This window comes from Pipra filicauda, unplaced genomic scaffold (genome assembly GCF_003945595.2).
Source record: "Pipra filicauda isolate LSUMZ 115617 unplaced genomic scaffold, ASM394559v2 scaffold735_size141612_pilon, whole genome shotgun sequence".
Taxonomy (NCBI): domain Eukaryota; kingdom Metazoa; phylum Chordata; class Aves; order Passeriformes; family Pipridae; genus Pipra; species Pipra filicauda.
In genome coordinates this window covers 92,002-116,139 of record NW_024104904.1, presented here as the reverse complement: position 1 = coordinate 116,139, position 24,138 = coordinate 92,002, and the positions used below count along the sequence as shown (strand labels likewise).

Genomic DNA, 24,138 nt, shown 5'->3' with positions numbered 1-24,138 from the left:
ACAGGTACGGCTGCAGCTGCTTGCGCTGGGAGCTGGGGGGGATGCAGGCGGGCACGGCCGCGGCTCCGCGGGGCGGAGCGGGCATCCACCATTTCGGTCCTCGAAAGGACGAGGAGGAAGAGAAGGAGGAGGAAGAGAAGGAAGAGGAAAAGGAAGAGGAAGAAGAAGAGGAGGAGGAGGGCTCCTCAGAAATGGCAAGAAGGCGTCCAGCTTTCCCGGTCCCAGACCGAGCTTTCCGCGGAGCGGTTGTGCTCCGCAGGTTTGTGGCCTCTCGCGGCAAGAGGCGGGTGCAGGCAGGTCTCTAAAGTCGCCCCAAAAACAGCTGCGGAAGGGGCAGAGACCGGGGATGGCCCGGCGGGTCCCGCCGAGCCGCCCGCACTCAGGCCAGCACACGGTCACCTTCCACCGACGGGCCGCGGGGGTCCTGGGGGGCAGCGCTTGGCAGAGCCCCCCGTGCCCCGAGGGCAGGGACGGCCCCGTTCCAGAGGCGTCCTGTCCCCGAGGGGCTGCACGAGGTCACCGGGGCCACCGAGGGCCACCGGGGTCTCTGGGGACCAGCGGGGTCTGCGGGGTCTGCCAAGGACTGCCGGGGGCTGCGGGACCCGCGGGCAGGGGGGTGGGGAATGGGGGGCAGGGCGGGAGGGGGGCGGTGGGACAAGGCTGGAGGGCAGGGAGGGTTTGTAGGGTGGGCGGGGGGGGGTCAGGGAGGGCAGCCAGGGTGGGTGGGGGCAGACAGGGGAGGTCAGGGTGGGCAGGCAGGGTGGGCAGGGAGAGCAGGCAGGGTGGGTAGGGGCAGGCAGGGAGACCAGGCGGGGCAGGCAGGGAGAGCAGGCAGGGTGGGTAGGGGCAGGCAGGGAGAGCAGGCAGGATGGGTAGGGGCAGGCAGGGAGAGCAGGCAGGATGGGTAGGGGCAGGCAGGAGCGGGCAGGCAAGGCAGGCAATGCCAGGCAAGGTGGGTAGGGTGGGACAGAGAGGGCAGGCAGGGCGGTGCAGGGGCGGGCAGGGAGGGCAGGCAGGGTGGGCAGTGCCAGGGCATGCAGAGGGGCTGCAGGGCACTGGCAGCACCAAGCAGTGCAGGGGCTTGGCCAAGCTGAGCATTCAGGTGGGGGCTGCTCTGTGGGGACCCTCCCGTGTCCCCCGTGTCCCCACAGCAGGATCCAGCCCTGGCATTTCCAGTGGGACATCCAGGGCTCTGCAGCCGTGGGGTGGCATTGCCAAAGCAGCCACGGGCACGTCCCCACGGGGCATCCCCCCATCAGCCACAGCAGCCTCGGGAAAGCAGCACGAGGAACCACCAGCCAAAGGCATTCCAGGTCATTCCCCGTCTCTACAGCCTGGGAAGGAGGTGGGGCGATGCCACGGGGGGCTGTGGCGTGCCCGGCATGCGGCGTGCCCGGCCCGCGGCATTCCTGCAGGGATGCAGAGCAGCGGGATGCTCGCCGGCATCCCGGGATGTGCCGGCGATGCTTCCCCAGGCACGGAGCTGGAGAAGCAGCACCGGGCTGGCAGCCGAGCTTCGGGCTGAGCCGGGCTCCGGGTCCATGCGGGGTTTGGCACAGCACAGGGATGCGGGCACTGGGAAGCGGCGGGAGCAGGGACAGGGACACGGGGAGCGAGCGCGGGGACACGGGAGCAGCGGTGGCAGCGGCTGTGCTGGCAGGCGAGGGTGGCACAGGGAATGGGACTGTCCTTGCCCGTGCCAGACGTGCCAGCCGGTCCCTGTGCTTGGAGCGTGCCGGGAATGCCAGAGCCCAGGCACAGGGGGAGGGTGGTGGCACATGCTGGGGGCACAGGCCAGGCGAGGGGGGCTGCGGGGTGGATTTGGGGGTGCAGGGGCTGGGATGGTGGGAGGGTACATGAAGGGGGTGGATTAGGGGGGCACAGGCAGCAGGATGGAGGGGGGGCACATGGGAGGGATGGATTCGGGGGACAAAACCAGCTGGACAATGGGAGGGCACCTGGAGGGGATGGATTTGGAGGGCACAGGTAGCAGGATGGTGGGAGGGCACCTGGAGGGGATGGATTTGGGGAGCACAGGTAGCAGAATGGTGGGAGGGCGAGTAGTGGGGCTGGAGGGAGGATTTGGGGACCGAGGGTGGCAGGTTGGCAGGAGGGGGCACGGCAGGGTTGGCAGGGCAGATTTTGGGGGTGCAGGGCTGGGTGGGGGTCAGGGGGCAGACTCGGGGTGCAGGGAGGGGGGTGCACGGCAGAGGGGCCACGGGGATGCCAAGGGGCAGGACCTGGGCTCTGGATTCCTGCTCCAGGTCCCTCGGGGTGGGCGGGGCTGGGGGCACCTGGTGGGTGCGATGGCCCCCCAGGTGAGGGGCCGGGCAGGTGCAATGGCTGCTCTCGCAGTTCGGGCGCCTCTCGGCTCGCCATGCCGGGATTCCCGGGATTCCCGGGATCTCCGGATGTGCAGCGAGGGCTGTTTGCTACCCGGGCCGGCTCGAAGCCCGTCCCGGTCCCCGGGCACCTGTCCCGGCTGCTGCAGCGGGATGGGGGCCGGGGAGGGGGAGAGGCCACGGACCACCGGGGTCCGGTGGCTTCCGGAGAGCTCTGGATGGAGCCACGCGGGCTCTCACCCAGCGAGGGCTCAGGGAAAAGGAGATGGCTCCGGGGCACGAGGGTCCCTCCCGGGGAGGTCCCAGAACCTGGCACAGGGCAGGGTCCCTCCCAGGGAGGTCCTGGCACCTGGCACAGGGCAGGGTCCATCCCAGGGAGATCCCAATGCCCTGGAGGAGCTGCTGCTCCCACCCCGGGCCGGGACCTTTTCCCTGGCCGAAGGTTTAAAGGTTCGGAGATGGTTGAGGGTCAGAAGGAACCTCCTTGTCCTTCCCTCTAGCACCAGAAGAGTTAATGCCTTCGTGGGGGACTCGGCTTTTTGGGAACACGAGCCGTCACCGCGCCGTCCCCTCCCGGCCAGCCGGGCAAGCCCTGCCCATCCCGAGCCGGGGGCGGGGCGGGGAGGAGGGGGCACGTGGGGCACCGGGATGGGGGACGGGAATTCCACCTCCACCAGCGCCAAGGCTGGTCTGGCTCACTCCACACGGTGCCCCCGCGGCCACTACCAGCCCCCAGACCCCCATGCTGGCCTCCTCCCGCTCCCGAGGAGCCACCCCAGGGACCCCCGTGGCCAAGCCAGCGGTGCCATTCGGGATGTTCCCCGGGAGTGGGAAGCGCCAGCTCCGTGCTCTCTGCCTGGAAGACTCGGTGTGTCCCAAAAAACCCAAGTTTTTCTTGTTTAAGTGTTTTCTAAATCTTTAAAATCCAGAGTGTCTGAAAAGAGCTGTTGGATTTTTTTTTTTTCGGGTTTTTTTTTGTTTAAAAAGACTTTAACATTCATTCAGTCAGTCAGCTAAAAATTCCCATGAGCCATGGGCGTCCCGGGAGGGGCTCGGGCACCGCCTCGCCAGCATCTCCTCAAGTCTAGAGATATAGAGATTTAGGAAAATTATAACAAAATCAGGTGGCTATAGCTATAGATATAGATATATAGATATTTGTTCTCTCTTTTCAAATATATAGCTGATTAAAAAGATGCAAAATAAGGATGGACCAGGACGGAGTGGGGGGGGGGATCCTGTAGTTCAGAATCGTCTCGTGTAGCTCATCAGCTGCTCTCTATATAAATGCACGGAGATTAAATAATTACCCATCAACGTGTCCCCCTTGGAAACAAGACCCCGAACCAAGAGGAAATAAAACGTCTCCCTCCCCCCGCCCCCCCCTTTGAACGTTGGCAAAGCGTTTGCTGCGGGTTCCCCCCCCCGGCCTCCCGCCGACAGCCCCAAACATGCTTCGATCCATGCGGTTTCGGTCCCTCTCACCCGGGAGCGGCAGCACAGAGTCCAGGCGGGTCTGTCTCGCGGGGGGATGGCTCTTCAGGTCGGCGCGGCACGGCCCGGCACGGCGGGAGGGCGCAGGTCCGGCTGGCACCGCTGGCACTGCCCTTCCACGGAGCCCTTCCTCGCTCCAGCCCTTCCTGTCCGAGCGCCGGCGGGGACGACCCGGCTCGGCCGCCTCCGACCCCGGCAGGGCCACCCCACGCGGGGCCAGGGCCACCCCACGCGGGGTCAGGGCCACCCCACGCGGGGTCAGGGCCACCCCACGCGGGACCAGGGCCACCGCCGCGGCCACCACCGTGCCACGGTGCCTCCTGCCCGCGCTCCCGCCGGCGGCGGCTCGGGCGGCTCGGGGGGCTCCACGCCGCGGTCACCCCGACCCGCCCGAGGTGCCACCGCGGTGCGTCCCTGCCTATCCCTGCCTGTCCCTGCCTGTCCCCCGTGGCCGAGCCTGGGCCGGCCACGGGCTCCCACTGCACCGCTGGCCCTGCCCGCTGCCGCCCCGGCCCGGCGCCTGTGCCCCTGCGGCCCCGCGACGCCCCGGGAGGGGCACATCAAGCGATTTACAGGCCAGACTCTCTGGGAGAACAGAAACGAGGATGAATTTCATGCAACATTCCTTGTCCGGGGGCGTGGCGGGGCCGGGCGCGCCGGGGCGGGGCGGGAGCGGGCGGGAGCCTCTCGGCTCCGCGCCCTCAGTGCAGTGCTCAGAGTAGAAAGAGAATCCAAGTGGGTTTTATTGGCCTGGTAGAAACGCCCCCCCTTCCCCGCGGCGGCTCCGGCGAGGCCGGCGCTGCCGGGGACGGTCAGCTGTCCACCAGCTGCTTGAGCGCCCGCTCAATGTTCATCCGGTGCCCCACGCGGGTCACCCCCAACTCCACGAAGTCCTCCTTGGTGAGGGCGGGCAGGTGGGTGCCCTCGATCTCGTGGTCCTCGAACTTGTCGCGGTGCTCCACCAGGTTGATGCTTTCCAGCCAGTCCCCGACGTCGTACTTGTTCCACAGGTGGAGGGGTTTCTGCATGAAGGGCCGCGGCGGGTGCAGGGTGTGCAGGGGCGGCCCCGGCGACGGGGACGGGGACGGGGAGCGGCTCCGGGCGCTCACGCTCCGCACCACGAAACGCACCTCCTTGGGCTCGTGGGGGATGGAGAGGCTGGAAGATTTGAGGATGGTGGGGGGGGTCAGGCCGTAGGGCCGGACGGTGCTGAGGGGCTCTGTCCGGTCCAGAGCCGGCTTCACGGGGCTGGGGGTGCGGCGGGTGACGGGGTAGCGACTGCCAGGTCGGACTGTGTAGGTGGTCCCGGAGCTCCGCTGGGAAATGGTGCTGAGTTCTCCTAAACTACTGAAAAGTCTGCGGAGAGAGCGGAACAGCGAGAGAGAGAGAGGGAGAGAGAGAGAGGGAGAGAGAGAGGGAGAGAGAGAGAGAGAGAGAGAGAGAGAGAGAGCAGAGGGCAGGGGTGAGGCCAGGTCCGGGCACGGGGGCACACACACAGTACACGGGGAGGGGCTGCTGGAGGGCTGGGAGGGGTCACAGCGCGGGGACAGGGCTCGGAGCGCTCAGCCAGGACATCCCGCCCGGGCCGGGCCGGAGGAGCCACCAGAGGTTCCAGCAACGCCTCCGAGATTGCGATTCCCGGCCAAACCTGCCCTAAAAACGCGGCTCTGCACCCCCCGAGACCCCCACAGCCCTGAGGACAGAGAGCCTGCCCCTCGTCCTGGCAGGGACCCCCAGCCCCCCACGCACCAGGAGCAGCCCAGTGCTCCCCAGCACCGGGGCAGAGCCCTTCCCAGGACAGGAGGGAACCTTCTGGCATCTCCCCCGGGATGGGAGGACCCTCAGGGCACCCCCCCCCCCCGATGGAGGTGGCAGGTGATGGTCACCTGGGGCGGTCAGTGGTGGCCGGGCTGGTGTCCCCCTGGCACTGTGCCATGTTGGACCCCTGGTTGATGCCCCCGTGCCATGGGGGGCACCGGGGTGGAGAGGACCCCCCCCCAGCACTGGGCTCTGCTGCTCTGAGAGTCTGTGACAGGGACAAACCCCCCTTCCCCACCATGTGTCGTCCCCCTGCCATTGTCCCCTTCTGCCATCCCATCCCTGGCACAAACACCTACCCTGGGAATGTGAAAGGAAACGGATCTAAAACTTGGATGCTGGAGGATGAATCCCATGAACCGTGAGTCCTACGAGCCCCTGGTAGGGCCTAAAGGGGCTCCAGGAGAGCTGGAGAGGGACTGGGGACAAGGCCTGGAGGGACAGGACACAGGGAATGGCTTCCCAGTGCCAGAGGGCAGGGATAGGTGGGATATTGGAAGGAATTGCTGTCTGAGAGGGTGGGCAGGCCCTGGCCCAGGTTGCCCAGAGAAGCTGTGGCTGCCCCTGGACCCCTGGAAGTGTCCAAGGCCAGGCTGGACGGGGCTTGGAGCAACCTGGGCTGGTGGAAGGTGTCCCTGCCCATGGCAGGGGTGGGGCTGGATGGGCTTTAAAGTACCTTCCTACTCAACCCATCCCATCCCATCCTAACCCATCCCAACCTATCCTATCGTATCCCATCCTATCCTATCCTATCCTATCCTATCCTATCCTATCCTATCCTATCCTATCCTATCCTATCCTATCCTATCCTATCCCATCCCATCCTATCCTGCCCTACCCTAGTCCTGTCCAAGCACTGTCACTTCACTTGTCCTCCAAACTGATCCTTACAATTCCTGCACACTGGAATGTGGGGCCTCATTTCCCTGCCATCTCTGTGCTCTGCCTCCCATCTCAGGTCCCTCCCGGAACAGATGGACACTCTGGAATCCTGTTGGCGGCAACAGCAGTCTGAGGGCTACACTCCATGGCACCAACCGGTGCCACCAATGCCACATCGTGCCAGATCCTCGTTTGGGGGACGTTAATGAGCTCCAACGATTCCTCACAAGGATGGTCCCGAGGAGATGAGCTGGACACGACTGCAGGTCCACAGGATGAGGCACATTCCCTCTAATTCCCACTTCCCTGCCTCCCTGGCACGGTGGAGGAGGGTTGTGAGGCAGCAGGACGATGAATCACCTTTGGGAAGCTCCGACAAGGAAGAGCTGAACATCCTTGGGGGCTGGAGGATGAGAAGTGCCAGGACAGAACGTGGCCATGTCCCGTCGGGAGCCCATCCAAGGACCTTGGCTCTGTGGGAAGTGATGGAGAGAAAGTTCTGGATCTGCTGGAAGACCCAAAGGCAGCAGCCACGGACAGGCCAAAGAAGCACTGCAGGCTCCAAGGTGGGTGTTTCTCCCAGACCCACGGATGCACTCGTGTTGCTGCACTCCCGTTGGGAATTCCGGGCACACTCGGTGCCAGGAAGGTGAATGGAAGGGGCAGCAGGCCTGGCTGGTCGGGTGTCACCTGCAGCTCCATCCTCTTCCACGGAGCACCTGGTCCTGGCCATGCCCTATGGAAGTGTGTCCCTGGCTCCCGCCCCTTCGGCAGCGCTGCTCTCCAGCCTGGGATCAGGCAGCTGGACAGTCCCAGATCCCGAGTTAACTCCTCAGGGACCATCAGACAAACTACTGGCTCACTTTTTGGGGTGCTGCTATCCCAGCCCTCAGCTTTTCCAGGCTTCATGAGCCCTACGGAATCATCCTTCTCCTCGAGGCAACGAGTCCATGCGAGGGAGCTCAGCGAGACAACGGAGCTCTTCCTCCACTTCCCATTCCTGGTGTCTTTTCCTGGCCCTCGGAAAGGTGGCAGCCATGAGGGAGTGGCATTGCTGGTGCTCCAGGTTCTTCCATGAGCTGGGATGTGGCAGCTCCTTCAGTCGGTCTCCGAACGCACGAATCCCAATTCTGGCAGCTCCCGAGCTCGGCAGCACTGGATCATTCCTGGGATTGCTCCTTCGGTGCAGCCAGGAAAAGGAGCCTTTGGAAAGGCAGCAGAATCACAAAAAAGGGAGCTCAGGTCTCACAGGAAGCGGATCACAAGCAGAGAAACTCTAGCTGATGGAGAGGGAAGTTCTGTCCAAAGGAAAAGGGATCAGGCGCTTGCAGGACGGATAATTGGGCCTTCTGGGAATGCTGTTACTGGAGGCGTTAAGGAGCCGATCTCTCCAGTGAGTCATTAAGGGATGAAGAGTCTTCCTTTGAACTCCACATCTCAGTCTGAGCGTCTCCAAGAGTTCCAGAGGCGAGGGCAGGCTCAGCTCCGGGGGCACCGCGCTCCGAGCGCTCCCAAGGGAAACGCTTCCCTGTTCCTCGGCAAGGCGTCCGTGCTCCTGCTCCGGTGGTCCGGGACGGCCCCCAAATCCTCAGACCCGCCTGGAGGACTCACCTCCTGGGTGACAACTCTTGCTAAGGAGGAGCGAGGCACGAGATGGCTCCCGTGATTCCCAGTGTGCTCCCAAAGGCTCCCACATGGAGCTCGGTGCCACCTGTGACACATCCAGGCTGGGCTCGGGGATGAGAATTCCCAAAGACTCTGATGTGGAGCTCGGCACGAACTGGGGCCCAGGGGTTCCCAAAAGCTCCAGTGTGGAACTCAGTGCTGTGACCATGTCCAAGCTGAGCCAGGAATTCCCTTCTCCACCATCCAGTGGGTCCGTGAGTTCCAGCGGTGGAGGATCCACACAGACCTCAACATCACTGCCAGCAAAGATGTGCAGAGCCCCTTATTCCAGGTCATTCCCATTCCAGACATTCCAGGACCACTGGGTCCCTTCCAATCCAAGCCACTCTGTGATTCCTTCTTTTTTGCTGGAGCTGCCCCATGGCAGAGCCCTCCCTGAGGGTTATGGAATGAGGGCTTGAGCTGACAGGGCTCCTGCCAACCTTCCCAGGGACCTTCCTATGGACCTTCCTCCAACCTTCCCAGGGACCTTCCTATGGACCTTCCTCCAACCTTCCCAGGGACCTTCCTATGGACCTTCCTCCAACCTTCCCAGGGACCTTCCTATGGACCTTCCTCCAACCTTCCCAGGGACCTTCCTATGGACCTTCCTCCAACCTTCCCAGGGACCTTCCTATGGACCTTCTTCCAACCTTCCCAGGGACCTTCCTATGGACCTTCTTCCAACCTTTCTACGGACCTTCCTTGCTCACCGCGCCATCCCACAGACTCCAGTGGGATCCAGGGATCAGAACAGCCTGTCCCTCCTTCTCCTGCACTCAGAAAGCTCCTAGTCCTAGAAATGCCCAGAAAATAAGGATGTGGGACTTTCCCTGCGTCCTTGGATGAGCTGCAGGGACACCTCTGGGCCGGACACGGAGGGGACAGTTGAGCTGTGTCATCACCTTCCCTCAGACCCAGCTTTGGGAATGTCACCGACAGCCCAAACCTGAGCCTGGGGAGCCGGGGGTGCCCTGGATCTGCTCTGGCACTGACTGTCCTTGATGCTGCTCCCTAAAATATCCCGGGTTTGGAGCAGCCCGTCCTGGCAGGGATTAAACACAAACTCCTGGGCTAAGGATGAGTTTAAAGAGGCTCAGCTGAGCAGGGACCAGGGAGAGCCAGCGGGGATCCCACAGGCAGGGATTTGTTGATCCTGCTGGATCAAGACAGCAGGTAAGCCTGACCCTAACCTTAACCTTAACCCTAAACCTAACCCTTGTCTGTGATCCTAAGCTTAACTCTGACCCTAACGTGATCCTAAACTTAACCATAAGCCTTATCCCAACCCTAACCCAAGTCTAAACCTAATCTTAATCCTAACCGTGAATTTGACTCTGATCCTGACCCTAACCCTAAACCTGACCCTAAGGTTAACCCTAATCCTGATGCCAAACCTGACCCTGATCTTAACCCTGATCCTGACTCTGATCCTAAACGTAAACCTGACTGTAAATTTAACCCCAATTCTAATCCTTACCCTGACTCTGATCCTAACCTTAAACCTGACCCTAAACTTAACCTTAACCCTGATCTTAACCCTGACCCTGATAGTGACCCAAACTGTAAACCTGATCTTTGACTCTAAACCCTAAACCTGATCCTAACCCCAACCCTGATTCTGATCCTGATCCTAACCCTAAACCTGACCCTAACCTTAAGCCTGACCCTAAACTTAACTGCAGTCCAGATCTTAACTCTGCTCCTGATCCTGACCCCAATCCTAACCCTAACCCTGCTCCTGACCCTGATCCTGCCTCTGGCTCATGCTGGGAGCTGGGCAGGGATACTGGGAGCTGGGCAGGGATACTGGGAGCTGGGCAGGGATACCGGGCATGGATGGAACAGCATCCAAAGGTTTCCCACACACGGTGGCAGCATCAGGGACGGTCCCACGGGTGACACGGGACTGGGACAGCACGGCCATCGTGGGACACTGGCCCTGCCACCACCCCAAATCCTCTGGGGCCGGGAGTGGGGGCAGGACCCGGCTGAACTCTGCCCGTCCCGCTCCGGCAGCCGCGGGAAGAGCGGCGGGAAGAGCCCCGGGATGAGGTCCCGCAGCACCAGCCCAGGGCAGGTCCCCCCCCGGTGCCCCCTGGACACACGGACGCTCCGTGAGGGCAGCGGCAGCACCGCAGGGATGAGGACGTGGGCGGGTGCGATGGGATGAGCCCCCCCCACCGCGGGATCGGGCCTGGAATGGGAGCAGGGAGCAGGGAGCGGGGAGCAGAGCCCCGGCACGGCCCCGCTCCGGGCAGAGCCGCGCTCCGGGCCCGAGGGTGCTCCCCAGAACTGAGGCGGGACAGGGGCTCCCGAGCATCCCACCCCTCTGCTCCAGCCGGGAGCAGGGCCGATCCCTAGGGATGGCATCCAGCGGGAGGGCAGCCCTTCCCAGCCCCGCCCGGGCAGGGCCCCGGGGTGGGGCCGCGGCCTCGGGAATTCAGCGCTGCTCGGCAGAGAACGGCAGGTGAGATCCCACAGGAGCCATCCCAGAGCTCCGAGGGCTCCGGGGCTGCGGCACACGGGGGAGCGACACGGATGGAGCTCCACGGGCACCACAACGGGACACACGGACAGCACGGAGGGAGCACGACCAAGAGCACACAGCTGGCCATGCAGGCTGGGGAAATTCCCACGGGAGAACCCTTCCACCCCGCTGTGCCCGCCCCGTCCCGTGGATCGTCCCCGCCCGGTCCCACGCATGGGCAGGAAGGGCCAATCCCAGGATCCCACTGCCCGTCCCAGCCTGGTGAGTGCTCCCAGCTCGGTGGCCACGGGCTGGGGAAGGGATTCCAGCAGCTCTGGAAGCGACTGGGACCTGCTGGAATCGTGGCCAAGGAGCTCTGCCAGGAGGATCCCTCCGGTGCCAGGCGCTGGGAGAAGGGGGGTCAGTGGATCCTGGTTTTCCTGCTGCAGCCTCAGGTGACTTTCCCGGGGACCTGTGGGTCACCAGGCCGGGGGTGTCCCCTGTCTGCAGGACCCTGCACTGGGATGGAGCAGGATGCCAGGGCAACAAGGTGCTGCCACCTCTATTCCATGGGAATTTTGCCCCAGAGGGTGACCCTGGGACACCCCACCACGGGGAAGTCACGGAGGGACCCTTGTGCATCCATGGAATGGGGGGAGCTGCTGGGATCAGACAGGGGATGTGCTTCCTGGGGGTGCAGCTGGCTCGGGTCACCCTTGCCGGGGTCTCTCCCACCCTTCCTGGGGCCTCTTCCATCCTTCCTATGGTTCTTTCCCACTTGCTGGGGTCTCTCCCACCCTTCCTGGGGCCTCTTCCATCCTTCCTGTGGTTCTTTCCCACTTGCTGGGGTCTCTCCCACCCTTCCTGGGTCTTTCCCACTCTTACTGGGATTCTTCCCTACCCTTGCTGGGGTCCTTTCCTGCTTTCTAGGGTCTCTCCCACTTTTTCTGGGATTCTTCCCTAATCTTGTTGGGGTCTCTCCCCACACTTTCTGGGATCCTTCTCTACCCTTGTTGGGTCCTTCCCTCCCTTTCTGGGGCCTTTCCCACCCTTCCTGTGATCCTTTCCCAATTGCTGGGATCTCTCCCATCCTTCCTGTAGTTTTTTCCCACTTGCTGGGGTCTCTTCCACCTTTCCCAGGATCTCTCCCCACTCTTGCTGGGGTCCTTCCCTACTCTTTCCTGGGGTCTCTCCCACTCTTTCCACGGTTTCTCCCACCCTTCCTGGGGTCTCTTTTACCTTTCCTGGGTTCTCTCCCACCCTTTCTGTGGTCCTTTCCCGCTTCTTGGTGTCTCTCTCACCCTTCCTGGGGTCTCTTTTACCTTTCCTGGGGTCTCTCCCACCCTTCCCGGGGTCCTTTCCCACTTCTTGGTGCCTCTCTCACCCTTCCTGGGTCTCTCCCTCCCTGTCTGGGTTCTCTCCCACGGGCCGAGCTGCACCGAGGGTTCCCTTTCCCGGAATCCCCCCCCCCCAACAATCCACAAATCCCATGGGAAGCCCGAGGGAATTTCCTCACCACCGCAGCAGCAGCAGCAGCAGCAGCAGCAGGAGCAGCACAGACACCACAGCACAGGGACACAGGGACACAGGGACACAGGGACACAGGGACACAGGGACACGGGGACACAGGGACACGGGGACACAGGGACACGGACATGCTACCGGGGCACACCGGGATGGGACGGGAACACGCACATTCCAGAGCGGGCCCACTGCCCGTTCCCGGCCCCGGGGGAGCCCTGGGAAGGCCGGGGGGGCAGGGGGGGAGCGGGAGGACAGGTGATTGCTATGGAATGGGAACATGCTCACTTACACAACTCGCCCACCCTCCGGAGGCCAGAGGCGGTTCTAGACAGAGCAGCGCGGACATGCAGATGGAGAGCAGGAAGAGAGGCAATGAGAGAGAATGTTGTTAGCTCCGGTCCGGGCAGCTCCACACGGGGAGGGGAGGGCGGATCCCAGCCCGAGGGACCCGGGGAGGGACCCGGGGAGGGCACGGGGCGAGGGGCACGGCGGGCGGCACCGGCGCTTCCCCGCGCCCGGGGGTGGGGTGGGGTGGGATGGGGAGACCCCCGGGGGGCTGAGGGGAGCTGGGGAGTGGCCAGGTGGGAGTTGCGGGGTCAGGGAATATCGGGATGGGCCCCGCCGGTCGCGGTTATGTCCGTATGGGAAATGGGGCGGTTGTAATTGCATGGATTCGACAGCCAAAGCCTGGAGGGTTGGACAGCGACAGAGCTGTGGGACGGGCTGGGAGGAGCAGAGGGGGAGAGGGGAGAGGGGAGGGACAGGACAGGGGTTCGGGAAGGGCAGGGAAAGGAAGGAAACAACAAATGCATGAGAAAAAAACGCCCCACGGCAAGAACAAGACCGAGCAGCCGATACGATTCCCGACTTTTCCCGTGTCCCCCCCGTGATTAGTGACAACATCAGCTACACCTAAAGGTCAGCTACGCCTTGCAGGTGAGTTGGTGCTTCCCAGAGGGAATAACCACGGCTCCTCCGTGTGGAAGTGGGCTGGGATCCCTGCTGAGGGCTCTGCTGAGCTCCCCCAGCCCTCGGCTGTGCCAGCAGGAGGGAGCCAGTGGCCTCTTCCCTCCTGGATGGCACAGCCACCTCACCTGGGCAAGGACTGCCTGTCCCCCTGCCCTCCCCTGACAGTGCCAGGGGCTCCCACGTTTGGCACAGCGGCTACAAACGCCACACAATCCCCGGTTTGCTCCCAATTCCATCCCTTTTCCACAGGTGGAACGGGGAGGAGAGGCTGGAGCCGTGCTGGGAGTGTGGACACCTCGGTCAGGTGGGGCCTGTGGGTGGGAGCAGCACAAGGAGCTGCTGTTGGAGCGGCCCCAGGGGAGGGATCTGGGAGGAACACGTGGTTATTCCCTGGGGAACGTGTCCTGCTGTGTCCTGGTGACCACCTGGAGCAGGGATGGAGCAGAGCAAGAGGAGCTCCAGGTGCTGTGGCTGTTCCCCCCCTCGTGCTTCCCCACCCAGGAGGGTCTCAGCCTCCAGTTGTGGTTTGTCTGGAGCAGTTCTGGGGATGGGCATTCAGCCAGGAGCTCTGTCCTGCCTGTGGTCCCTCACGGAGCAGGGACAGTTGGGAACAATCCCAGACGTCAGGAAATATTTCCTACAGGGAGCTCTGGCAGGGTCAGAGCTGCTTATGCCATAACTAAGCGTCTCTTTTGTCCTTCTCTCATCTCTTCTCAGCAGGAAAAGGCAATTTAAAGCTGGAATCCACATGAGAATTCCCATCTCCTCGTGTGCTGCCCCTGGGACTCCCCAAGCCAATCCCTTCCCTGTGGGAGGTTCCTCAGAGCTGCCCCGAGGCAACTCATGGAGCTCCCTCCTCTGCCTCCTGCTTGAACCCAACCTGGAACGGTCCCTCTGCATTTCTCCATGGAGAGGAAAAGCCCTTTTCCTGGGAATTCCACCTCTGTCCACCACAGCCCCGAAGGAGCAGGTGACAAATCCCTGCCGTGGGACCATCCCAAGCCAGACTCGCCCACCACCAACCCTTTGGGCTTTCCCTCTTCCCTCTTCCCTTCGGCACTGCTGTGACCCAGAGCTCATCTCAGGGAGACCCAGACACCCCTCCCTGCTCTCCCCAGGTGTCCCAAGCCCTGGCCAAGCCCGAGGCAGTGCCAGTGGCCCCGGCAGGATGAGGTGAGTGGTTAGTGATGCAGTGACGGGATGGGTGATGAGGTGAGTGGTTAGTGATGCAGTGACGGGATGGGTGAAGCCAGCGGAGCTGTGACACGGACACGTGCTGAGACCCGGAGCCCCTGTCTCCTTGTAGGCAGCACACAGGAACATCAAAACCCCTTCCTGGATCCGGTGGCAGGAGCCTCTGGGCTGGTGGCAGCTCGGGATCCCCCAGGATCACGGGCTGGGGGTGCCCCCTCCATCGCAGCCCCCTAAAACTCCGGCTTTTCCACTGCCCAGCCTGCAGCAGCTCATCCCTGTGCTCCCCACGGCCCTGCTGACGGAAAAGCTCCCCATCCTCAGCCTGCCATCCCTGGAGAATGCTGGGAAAATGCCATGGTAACCTGGAGGGAAGAGCTCCCTGAGGGAGCTCCTGCCTCCCTGAGCCCCCCCTGCGAGGCCGAGGGCCCACACCCTGTCCGTGTCCTCCCTGCAGAAACCTCCTCCCCTGGGAAGAGGAATCCATGGAGCCACAGATGTTTTTAGGCACCTATGGAGGTGGATTGAGCATCTCCAAGCTCGATGGCTGTGGCAGAAGTGGGGTGGAGCTGTGCCAAGGGTGGGTACATCCTCCTCCAACCTGCCCACCTCTTCCTTCCAACCTGCCCACCTCCTCCTCCAACTTGCCCACCTCCTCCTCCAACCTGCCCACCTCCTCCTTTAACCTGCCCACCTCCTTTAACCTGCCCACCTCCTTCCAACGTGCCCACCTCCTTCTCCAACCTGCCCACCTCCTCCTTTCAACCTGCCCACCTCCTCCTCCAACCTGCCCACCTCCTCCTTCCCAAACCTGCCCACCTCCTCCTCCAACCTGCCCACCTCCTCCTTCCCAAACCTGCCCACCTCCTCCTCCAACCTGCCCAACTCCTCCTTTAACCTGCCCACCTCCTCCTCCAACCTTCCCACCTCCTTCTCCAACCTGCCCACCTCCTCTCCAAACCTTCCCACCTCCTCCTTTAACCTGCCCACCTCCTCCTCAATCCTCAACCTTGGCCATGTCCTGTCCAAACCTGCCCATCTCTGTCCCACGTGGGGCCACCTCCTCTCCAAACCTCACTGCCACACAACCCCCCCCTATTCCCACCCTCCCCCTGGAAAGGCACCGAGTGCACGTCTCTCCACTGCCCTCAGTGATTCCAGCCCTTTCCACTCGCTCTCCGTGGCCAATTCCCTCGAGTTTCGGAGCAAAGCTCCGCTTCCCACAGGAATTTGGCCCCCAGGAAACACCCGAAGCCTACAAGGAAACAGGGGGTTGTATCTGCAGCGGCTCAAAGCTTGTGCCAGGGATGTTACACCAGTTCACTGAAACAGAATTAATCGAGGAGTTGAGGAAAAAGAGGCAGCTTTACCCTGGGAACTAAATGCCCCAAGGGCTTATTTTTCTTCTCTCTCTCTCTCAGATCTGTAGAAATACAAAGCAAGTGGTGGGTTTGCAGAACAGCACCCGAAACGCTCCGTTTGGCAGCTCAAATTCTGCTTCACGTGACACTTTTGGCGTGTTGGGCTGTCGCTTAAAGATAAACAGACAAGCAAACGAGCAAACACACGCACGACCCCTCGGCAAAGCACCCCCTGACCCGGCCCGGGAGCCCCCAGACAGCCCCGGGACGCTCGGGATGCTCCTGGGGAGTCACTGGGAGGGGCAGATCCGATGGGACTGCGCGGGAGGAGGGATGACGGGAGCCTGGAGAGAGGCTGGATGGGCACGGCCGGGTGCAGGACAGGGGGGGGACACGGGACGGGGATGTCACCTGGCACGTGGAGTCACCCGGGCTGGGGGTCAGCGGGTCCCCAAGCACACGCACACACCGCTCAGTCGTCAGCGTCAGCTTTATTGGGGACACGGATGTCACACAACGGACCCGCTGCGCTGCGGGCACCTCGCGCGGCTCCCGGGCTCGGCATCGGCTCCCCTGCCCAGGATCGGCTCCCGGGGCTTGGGATCGGCTCCCCCTGCCCAGGATCGGCTCCCAGGGCTTGGGATTGGCTCCCCTGCCCAGGATCGGCTCCCGGGGCTTGGGATTGGCTCCCCTGCCCAGGATCGGCTCCCGGGGCTTGGGATCGGCTCCCCCTGCCCAGGATCGGCTCCCGGGGCTTGGGATCGGCTCCCAGGGCTTGGGATTGATTCCCATTGCCTGGGATCTGCTCCCCCTGCCTGGGATCAGCTCCCCTGCCCAGGATCGGCTCCCAGGGCTTGGGATCAACCCTCATGGCTTGGGATCGGCTCCCCGTGCTCGGGATCAGCTCCCATTGCCTGGGATCAGTTCCCCCTGCCTGGGATTGGCTCCCACTGCTCGGGATCAGCTCCCGCTGCTTGGGATCAGCTCCTGCCGCCCAGGATGGGCTCCAGAGCAGCCACAGACACCGGGACACCTCATCCCTCTCCCACAGCTCAGCGGGCTGGATCTTCCAGGATCCGTCACTGCTCTACAAACCCCTGACAGGAGGGGGGAGCCGGGGGGGGTCGGGCTCTGCTCCCGGGGAACAAGGGACAGGACAAGAGGAAAGGCCTCAAGCTGTGCCAGGGGAGGGTCAGGTTGGATCCTGGGGAAATTCCTTCCCCCAAAGGACTGAAAAGCACTGGAATGGGCTGCCCAGGGCAGGGGGGAGTCCCCATCCCTGGAGGGATTTCCAAGCCCTGTGGATGTGACACCTGGGGACAGGGGTCAGTGGTGGCCTTGGCAGTGCTGGGTGGGGTTTGATGGGCTCAGAGGGCTTTTCCAACCTCAATGGCTCTGTGATTCCACGTTAAACAGGAAGAAGGTGCAGCTCCAGCAGAGCCGAGTCCGTGTGTCCCCACACAGGGGCCATCACTCCTTCCCAAGGACAGGCCCAAAGGAAGTTGTCCCCCTGCTCTGCTGTCACTGTCACCACCGGTGAGGACCGTGCAGGAGCTGTGCCCCTGTCAGCCTGGGCACGCTGGTGTGCCTCGTCCCGGTCCCAGGGGGATGGAATCAACACTGCCTCCAGCAGTTCCTCAACTCTGACCTCACGTTCCCATTCTCAGTCTTTCTTGGCCTCTTTCTCAGTCCCTCTGGTCAAACGTCCTTCCGTGGAAGCCCGTCTTGGAAGGAGACAGAGCCAGAGTTAGAGCTATGGAGAGAGTTATGGATCGTGTCGTCTCCTCCCGGGGTGTCCAGGCAGGACCCCCGAGAGCTCTGGGAGGGAAACGCTCCAGGGCCTGACCTGGAGCTGCCACGTGCAGGGAAATCCCTGCCCTTGGATGGAACTGCTGTAAATTCAGACTTAGGGCAGGAAGAAATTCCCTGTCCCCTGCAGGACTCCAGGATACTTCACAGCCCCCATCCCTGAGGGACTCCAGGATTCCAGGACACTTCACTGTTCCCATTCCTGTGGGATTCCAGGACACCTCACTGTTCCTGTGGGACTCCAGGATACCTCACTGTTCCCATTCCTGTGGGACTCCAGGATACCTCACTGCTCCCATTCCTGTGGGACTCCAGGATACCTCACTGTTCCTGTTCCTGTGGGACTCCAGGATACCTCACTGTTCCCATTCCTGTGGGACTCCAGGATACCTCACTGTCCATGTTTCCTGTGGGACTCCAGGACACCTCACTGTTCCCATTCCTGAGGAACTGCAGGATACCTCACTGCTCCCATTCCTGTGGGACTCCAGGATACCTCACTGTTCCTGTTCCTGTGGGACTCCAGGATACCTCACTGTTCCTGTTCCTGTGGGACTCTAGGACACCTCAGTGTCCCCATTCCCATGGGACCCCAGGATACCCCAGTATCCCTGTTCCCTGTGGGACTCTAGGACACCTCAGTGTCCCATTCCTGTGGGATTCCAGGACACATCACTGTCCCCATCCCTGTGGGACTCTAGGACACCTCAGTGTCCCCATCCCCAGACTACAGGACACCTCATTGTCCCCATATCCTGTGGGACACAAGGACACCTCACTGTCCCTGTTCCCTGTGGGATTCCAGGCCACCTCTGGCTCCAGGCAGCTCTTGAGGGAGGTTTAGGTGACCCTGTCCTTGTCCAGACAATTCCAGGACCTGGAAACCGTGTCCTGAACTGGGTCATCCCACCCTTACCCAACTGCTCCTTCCATTATTTCCCGAATTTACAGCAATTCCATAAAAGAGAGGAACTTGGACAACGCGGGAGAGGGACTGACATCATTAAATATTCTATTTACAGCCCATTTCCTGGGAAATATTTCAAGTCTTTGCCACCAACCGGGAGCATGGAAATTTCAGAGATGAAAGGCCGTGACTTTGGGCAAAGGAATGGGAAGGTTTAACTCTGTGGGATGGCTGGAAGGGCCGCACGCTGGTGGTGGGAGGGGGTTTGGAGCGAGGAGGGCGGGGGGCTCCAGGGGCTCTGCTGCTCCTGGGGCGTTGGCAGTGCCATGGGAAGCACAGGGAGCACAGGGAAGCAGCGGTGGAGGCAGGAGGGGGTTGAAGAGAAGCGGAGGATGGCGAAAGGATGCTCCTGGAAATTGGGGTCCCTGCTGGGGGGGGGGATCAGCAGGTCAGACAGACACAGATGGGGAGGGCAGGGAAGGGATGGGGACAGGGATGGGGGGCTGTGTTCCCACCTGGAGTCACTGGGAGACAGAGGACTCGCAGCCAGACACCAGAGCCAGTGAGAGGGGTCAGGGGGGCCCAAAACAGCCCCCCAGAGGTGCCAGCACCACGGGAGGGACCACCAGAGGCCACGGTGGTTTGGTTGGAAGAGCCTTTTGGAAGAGCCTTCCCAAGGGAAGGGCTCCCCTTCCCCCAGAGGGCTCCCCTGGCAGGGGTGCACTGCTGGAGCTGCTGTTAAAACCAGAGAGCCCCCACGTTTTCCAGCGCCACTGGAGGTGGGCACAGCTGGCACTGAGCTGTGGGGGGCCTGATTCCAGAGGGTCCCCAAATGCATCCGGCACAGGACCCGAGCAGGGCAGGGAGAGGGACCCCCCGTGGGACACGAATGGCTGTCACCTGAGCAAGGGGCACAGGTACCCGCCAGGTGAGTGAGACCCCCAGATCCAGTTGCAGCAGCCCCAGTTTGGTACCCCCGAGGTGGTGCCACCAGGATGGCACTGCCGAGGGCACCGCAGGGAGATGGAGGCTGGAACGACCCCGCGCTCCCCTGGGACACAAAGGGACACTTTGTCCCTCACAACACAGCCTGGAATGTCACCTGCTGTGCCAGCACCACGTGGAGGTTTGGTGGGAAAAGACTTTCCAAGGGAAGGGCTGCCCTTCACCCGGAGCTCCCTGCACCTCGCCGGGCCCCTGGCACCCACTGGGTGACACCGGTGACACTGCTCAAGGTGGCTCTGTGCTGTTGTGGGGCTGCACCTCAAAGGGCAGTGTGACACTGGAGATTCTGGGTCACCTCCTGCTGTAACTTCACATTTCAAAGCTTTATCGGGGTTTGTGCCCAAATCTCGGACTCCAGTTTAGAGGTTTTTGGACTAGTTTGGTTTCAGGGCCGGGTGGGTGAGGCAGGAACGGGGCTCAGTGGGCACAGGTCAGGCTGTGTCCTGTGTGGGGGATGTCACAGATCACCCTCCTGACCCTCCCACCCGTCAGGGACCGCCCACGGCTCCGACACGGGACAACATCTGGAGATCCTTCGGAATGAGAAGCGCTAGAGGAACACACGTCGCTGTCGTTCAGGAGCACACACGGAGGGTGAAACCCAGGACTGGGCACAGCAGCGTCACGACAGCGCCAGACAGGAGGGACACGGAGCCACGGCAGGGAGGGAGAAGCGACAGCGACTCGCGACGTGTGCGAGGAGCCGATCCCACCATCCCACGGCTCCCGGGAAGCTCCCGGGAAGCTCGTCCCGGCACTGCTGCCGAGCTCCTGCCGCCTCTGAAACGCCCCTCAGAACACAGCCCGGGTACTCAGCACAGCCACACCCCCCCACGCCCCGACCCTCCCCGCGCCCCGGCCGGCGCCGGCGTCTTACCGTGCCGCGACCACCGGCGACTTCTTCCCGGGATCTAAGGTGGACCCGGCCGGTTCCTCCCCCAGTGATCGTGTATCCTTGTTCAGCTGCTGGAGTCGGGAACTTAGCTCACTGATCACAGTTGGCTTGTCATCGTCAGCCCCATGGATGGGCCTGCTCTCCATGGGGTCCCCCCATAGCTTGGACCTTCTCTGAAAGAGGTAGCGTGGCCGGCCGATGCTGGCGGACGCCAGCGTGGCCGCATGTTGCTGGGAGATGAGCTCGCTGTCCGAAGACTGCTTCAAAAGTGGGTCCCTGAAAGTAACTGGCCCCTTGCTGAGCTGGGACTTGAGTTTTGGCTTTGGAGGCACTGGTGGCTTCTCGAGTATAAAAGTTTGTCCATCCGCAAAGGAAGTGTACGTGTCGGTGGGCTCCCCGCTCTCTGAGGACAACGTAGACATGCTGGAGACCGTGGAGATGGTGCTTGTGGTCTCCAGGTGATGGTCGCTCGAACTTCTGGTGTCCACCTCTTCCACTCCCGAGTCCGCGGCGGACTCCGGGGCTGCGGGGGCGTCGGAGGGCTTCCCTGAGGGTGTTCCGCCAGTGGTAGAAGGTGCTACTGCTGCCGCTGGTATGGATGGCGTGCTGGGCGTAGCCAGGTGGCTCACGGGTGTGCCGGGGGTGGTCACCAGGACCCCGTTCGCAAACTCGTCCGGTGGAGGCACCAGCCCTATCTTGGCCAGCTCCTCCCTGGTCTCCTCGTCGCTGGAGGACAGCTGGGCCGGCGGGAGCGTGACCGTGTAGGGCTCCACCTCCTCCTCCGAGCTCCCCTGGCCCAGCGCCTTGTCGGCGGCGGGACTGACCGGAGGCTTCCCCACGGGGCTGGGCTGGGGCTCTGCCTTGGGGGGCTCGGCCGGCTCCGTGCAGACTTCGGGGACGGCCGGGGTCTCCTCTTTTATCTCAAGTCCTATCTCGTCTTGGCCATTACTGGTGGCGTGGACCATGATGAGGCCGGCGGTCTTCTGCTGCGACGTGTCCACGATGCTGATGATCATGGACTTCTTGTCCTCCGGTTTCTTCTCCTCCTTCCCCGGGGTCTCCGCTCGGGCCTCGGTCTCTTTCCTCAGTGTGGACGGAGTCCCCCAGGGGCTCTTGGCGGGGGCCAAAGTCCCAGAGTCCGCTCCGATCGCTCCGATCGCTCCGATCACTGCTTTGCCTCCGGGGGAGTACGCGGGGGACACCAAGCTCTCCAAGTCGCCCCTCTCTGGTTCTTTGGTTTGGATGTCCACGAACAGGGGTGCTGCTCTGTCTGAGTCGGGGCTGTGGATCGGGGTGGGCGACCGGGATGGGACTTGGGTGGACAGGGCCCGTTCCCTTGCGGCCAGCGCAAGCGCCAGTGGGGAGTTCGGATCCAGGGGCTTTCCCGTGAGGGGGTGGATGAACGTTGAGGATGAGCTGCTAATTAATGGCTTTAAAGCTGAGACGGGGGAAGGCAGTAGAACATCTCGGCTTCCTAACAACCGCTCATCGATGGACCTGGACTGCTGCAGGGACGGCATCTCGCTGGGCGGGGGGGGCGTCCCCTCGATGGCCCCGACCGAGAGGAAGACAGTGGATTTCCGCCTCTCATCCAGGCGACGGTCTCGGTCCTTCATGACGCCAGCGATGGCAGTGGCAAAGGGGATGCTCGTGGCTTCGACCTGAGCGATGCCGGCGTGGTGCTGGTACTCCACCCCGCCCAGGCGGTGGCCCCGGCGGGTGGGCGAGGGCTCCCTGCTGAAGCCGCCGGTGATGGCCAGCGCCGCCCGCTCCTGCGCGTCCTCCACCTGCAGCTGCTTCACCAGCGGGCTCTTCTTCCTCTGCGGCTTGGTGGGCGCGAACAGGCTCACGTTGAACTGCCCCATGTTGGCGTAGGGGTTGTCGATGACCCTCCCCTTCCGCTTCAGCTTCTCCGGGGGGGTGGCGGACGGGCCGGGCCGGGGGATCTCCGTGGGCTCCACGGGGAGGTGAGAGGAATCCTGGAGGATTATCATGGATCGGGCCCTCTTCTGCCGCTCGGGGTAAGGGATGGACGTCCTGGCCTGGTCGTACATCTCGGCCGCGCTGATGACCTGCGGGAGGCCGTGCAGTTTGGCCTCCAGGCTGGGCTTAAAGCTCGACCTGATGGTGTCGTAAGCTCTTCCCGGGGGCGGGGGTGGCGAGAAGGATGGAGGGGGGCCTGTGTCGAAGTAATATGGAGAAGGAGGCGGGGGTGGGGCTGTTTGGGGTGGCGGTGGAATCCCATGTCCTTCCCTAACAGTGTCTTGCATGGATGTGCTCCGGGGAAACTTCCCGTCGAGCAAAGAAGCAGCAAGTTTCTCGTCTTCACCTGGAAAACAGGGGGAACGGCGACGTCAGAGACTCAGGGACGCTCCCTGAGAACCCAGAGTGCCACCAACCTGGGGGGGGGGGTCAGTCCCCCCACCCCAGCTTCTATCTGAGGTGACTTTTCATCTTTTCAAGCCAGGCTGGAAGGGGCTTGGAGCAACCTGGGCTAGTGGAAGGTGTCCCTGCCCAGGGCAGGGGGTGGCACTGGATGGGCTTTAGGGTCCCTTCCCACCCAAACCATTCTGTGATTCCAGGTTGGATGGGGCTTGGAGCAACGTGGTCTAGGGGAAGCTGTCCCTACCCATGGCCAGGGGATGGAATGAAATCGGCTCTAAGATCCCTTCCAACCCATTCCATGACTCCTGGAGCATTTCCATCCGGAAATGCATCCTCGTCCCTCGGAGCAGCCACGACATCTCCCACCGGTTCAGTTCCCACCGGGGGGGGGGGTTGTGCCCAACCCTTCCCTGCCAGGCTGAGCCCTCTCCAGTGACAGGGCTGCAGATGAGCTCCCTCAGCCCTCCCGGCACCACCTGCCGAGGTGCCAGACAGCCGAGTGCCAGCAGCACCCGCCGCGGCGTCGCCCCGGCACGGGCTCCGCACGCGCCGCTCCCCTCACACCTCCCGACTCCCCGAGGGGCTACATATGTTCCCATGTGCCAGACTGAGCTCAGCGGGGTCTAGCAGGAACTCGAGCGACGGATTTTGAGCGTTGGAAGAGCCCGAAGAAGGAGGATTCCGTCGCTCTTACTATGAACCGGCTCCCCGGGTGCGCAGCCAGAGCTCTGCCAAGTACTGGGAATGCTCTGGGAAAGACTGGGAGGATTTTAAGGTAAGGGGAGGAAAAACTGGGGGTTGGAATCAGATGACCTTAAAGTGCCTTCCAACCCAAGCCATTCTAAGCAATTCCATGATCCTACAATCCATTAATACAACAATCCCCCCCTCCACACTCCAGCCTTTGGCCTCAGCTCCCCCCCCCCATCCCACCCCCAATTCCCTGTGCTCACCCCTCGCTCGCCAAAACTCCTTCCCAGCCCCTGTTCCGCTGCTCTCAAGGTCTCAAACCGCTCCCAAGAGGATTTCTTTTGCCTCTAAAGCTTTTCCTTTCCAGAAAATGCTCCTCCTGCACCGTCCACCGGCACCAAAGAGCTCCGGCAACCGCGCCCGGCGTCCGTCAGCAATTCCACCCAAGGCAGAGTCCAATGGGGACAAAAGGGAGGATTTTGGCACTGGACTTTCATCCCATGCTGTTGTTCGTGCTCAAAGCCGGGCTATTTTTGTGGAACAGTTTGGGGATTTGCAATCCCGAGGCGGGATAATGAACTGGCAGCACGGAACAGGTTCAAAGGGAGCCTGGACAAAGCCACGGAGGAGCTTTTTCGGAGCTATTCTGTGCCCTGAACCCCCTGAGCGCTGAGAATTCAGGAGAATTATCTCATCTGTGCCCTGTTTTCCCTCCCCCCCCCGGGAATCTG

At 62.5% G+C, this 24,138-nt stretch overlaps 3 protein-coding genes across 11 annotated transcripts in view; all 3 read right to left on the bottom strand.

The window, feature by feature from the left end:
* Window positions 1–984: 984 nt before the first annotated feature.
* LOC113982200 (vegetative cell wall protein gp1-like) lies at window positions 985–3,398 on the bottom strand. Its single transcript, XM_039389518.1, has 2 exons — window positions 2,010–3,398; window positions 985–1,958 (listed from the first exon to the last, which is right to left on the bottom strand). Exons 1-2 carry the CDS (start codon window positions 2,710–2,712, stop codon window positions 1,315–1,317), a joined length of 1,347 nt encoding a protein of 448 aa, XP_039245452.1. The 5' UTR covers window positions 2,713–3,398; the 3' UTR covers window positions 985–1,314.
* A 1,163-nt stretch (window positions 3,399–4,561) lies between these two features.
* Window positions 4,562–24,138, bottom strand: part of LOC113982203 (SH3 and multiple ankyrin repeat domains protein 3-like) — a 90,161-nt gene continuing 70,584 nt past the window's right edge. For 2 of the 6 annotated variants that reach the window (XM_039389513.1, XM_039389516.1), the window contains 2 exons: window positions 20,315–22,661; window positions 4,562–5,192 (listed from right to left, as the gene is read on the bottom strand). In XM_039389513.1, the coding sequence (XP_039245447.1) occupies window positions 4,649–5,192; window positions 20,315–22,661 (2,891 nt within the window). In that variant the 3' untranslated portion in view covers window positions 4,562–4,648. Of the gene's footprint in view, window positions 5,193–12,484; window positions 12,520–15,461; window positions 15,779–17,035; window positions 17,441–20,314; window positions 22,662–24,138 lie in introns of those variants that run through there. The other 4 variants (XR_005566543.1, XM_039389515.1, XM_039389517.1 and 1 more) reach the window with 4 other exon arrangements.
* Window positions 6,434–12,268, bottom strand: LOC120324870 (skin secretory protein xP2-like). Of its 4 annotated transcripts, none has more exons than XM_039389520.1 (2): window positions 8,680–12,268; window positions 6,434–8,644 (listed from the first exon to the last, which is right to left on the bottom strand). In XM_039389520.1, exon 1 carries the CDS (start codon window positions 10,905–10,907, stop codon window positions 9,966–9,968), a length of 942 nt encoding a protein of 313 aa, XP_039245454.1. In that variant the 5' UTR covers window positions 10,908–12,268; the 3' UTR covers window positions 6,434–8,644; window positions 8,680–9,965. The 4 variants fall into 4 exon arrangements, with proteins under 4 accessions (XP_039245454.1, XP_039245456.1, XP_039245455.1 ...); XM_039389522.1 differs by having other exon boundaries at window positions 8,715–12,268; XM_039389521.1 differs by having other exon boundaries at window positions 6,434–8,679; window positions 8,750–12,268.

Bases quoted from the DNA above. Each gene is read 5' to 3' on its own strand.
- LOC120324870 (XM_039389520.1), bottom strand. From the start codon at position 10,907: ATGCGTGGGACCGGGCGGGGACGATCCACGGGACGGGGCGGGCACAGC.
- LOC113982200 (XM_039389518.1), bottom strand. From the start codon at position 2,712: ATGGACCCTGCCCTGTGCCAGGTGCCAGGACCTCCCTGGGAGGGACCC. The intron at 1,959-2,009 runs GTGCCCTCCCAC...CATCCCCTCCAG, and splicing joins CCCAAATCCATCCCCTCCAG to GTGCCCTCCCATTGTCCAGC.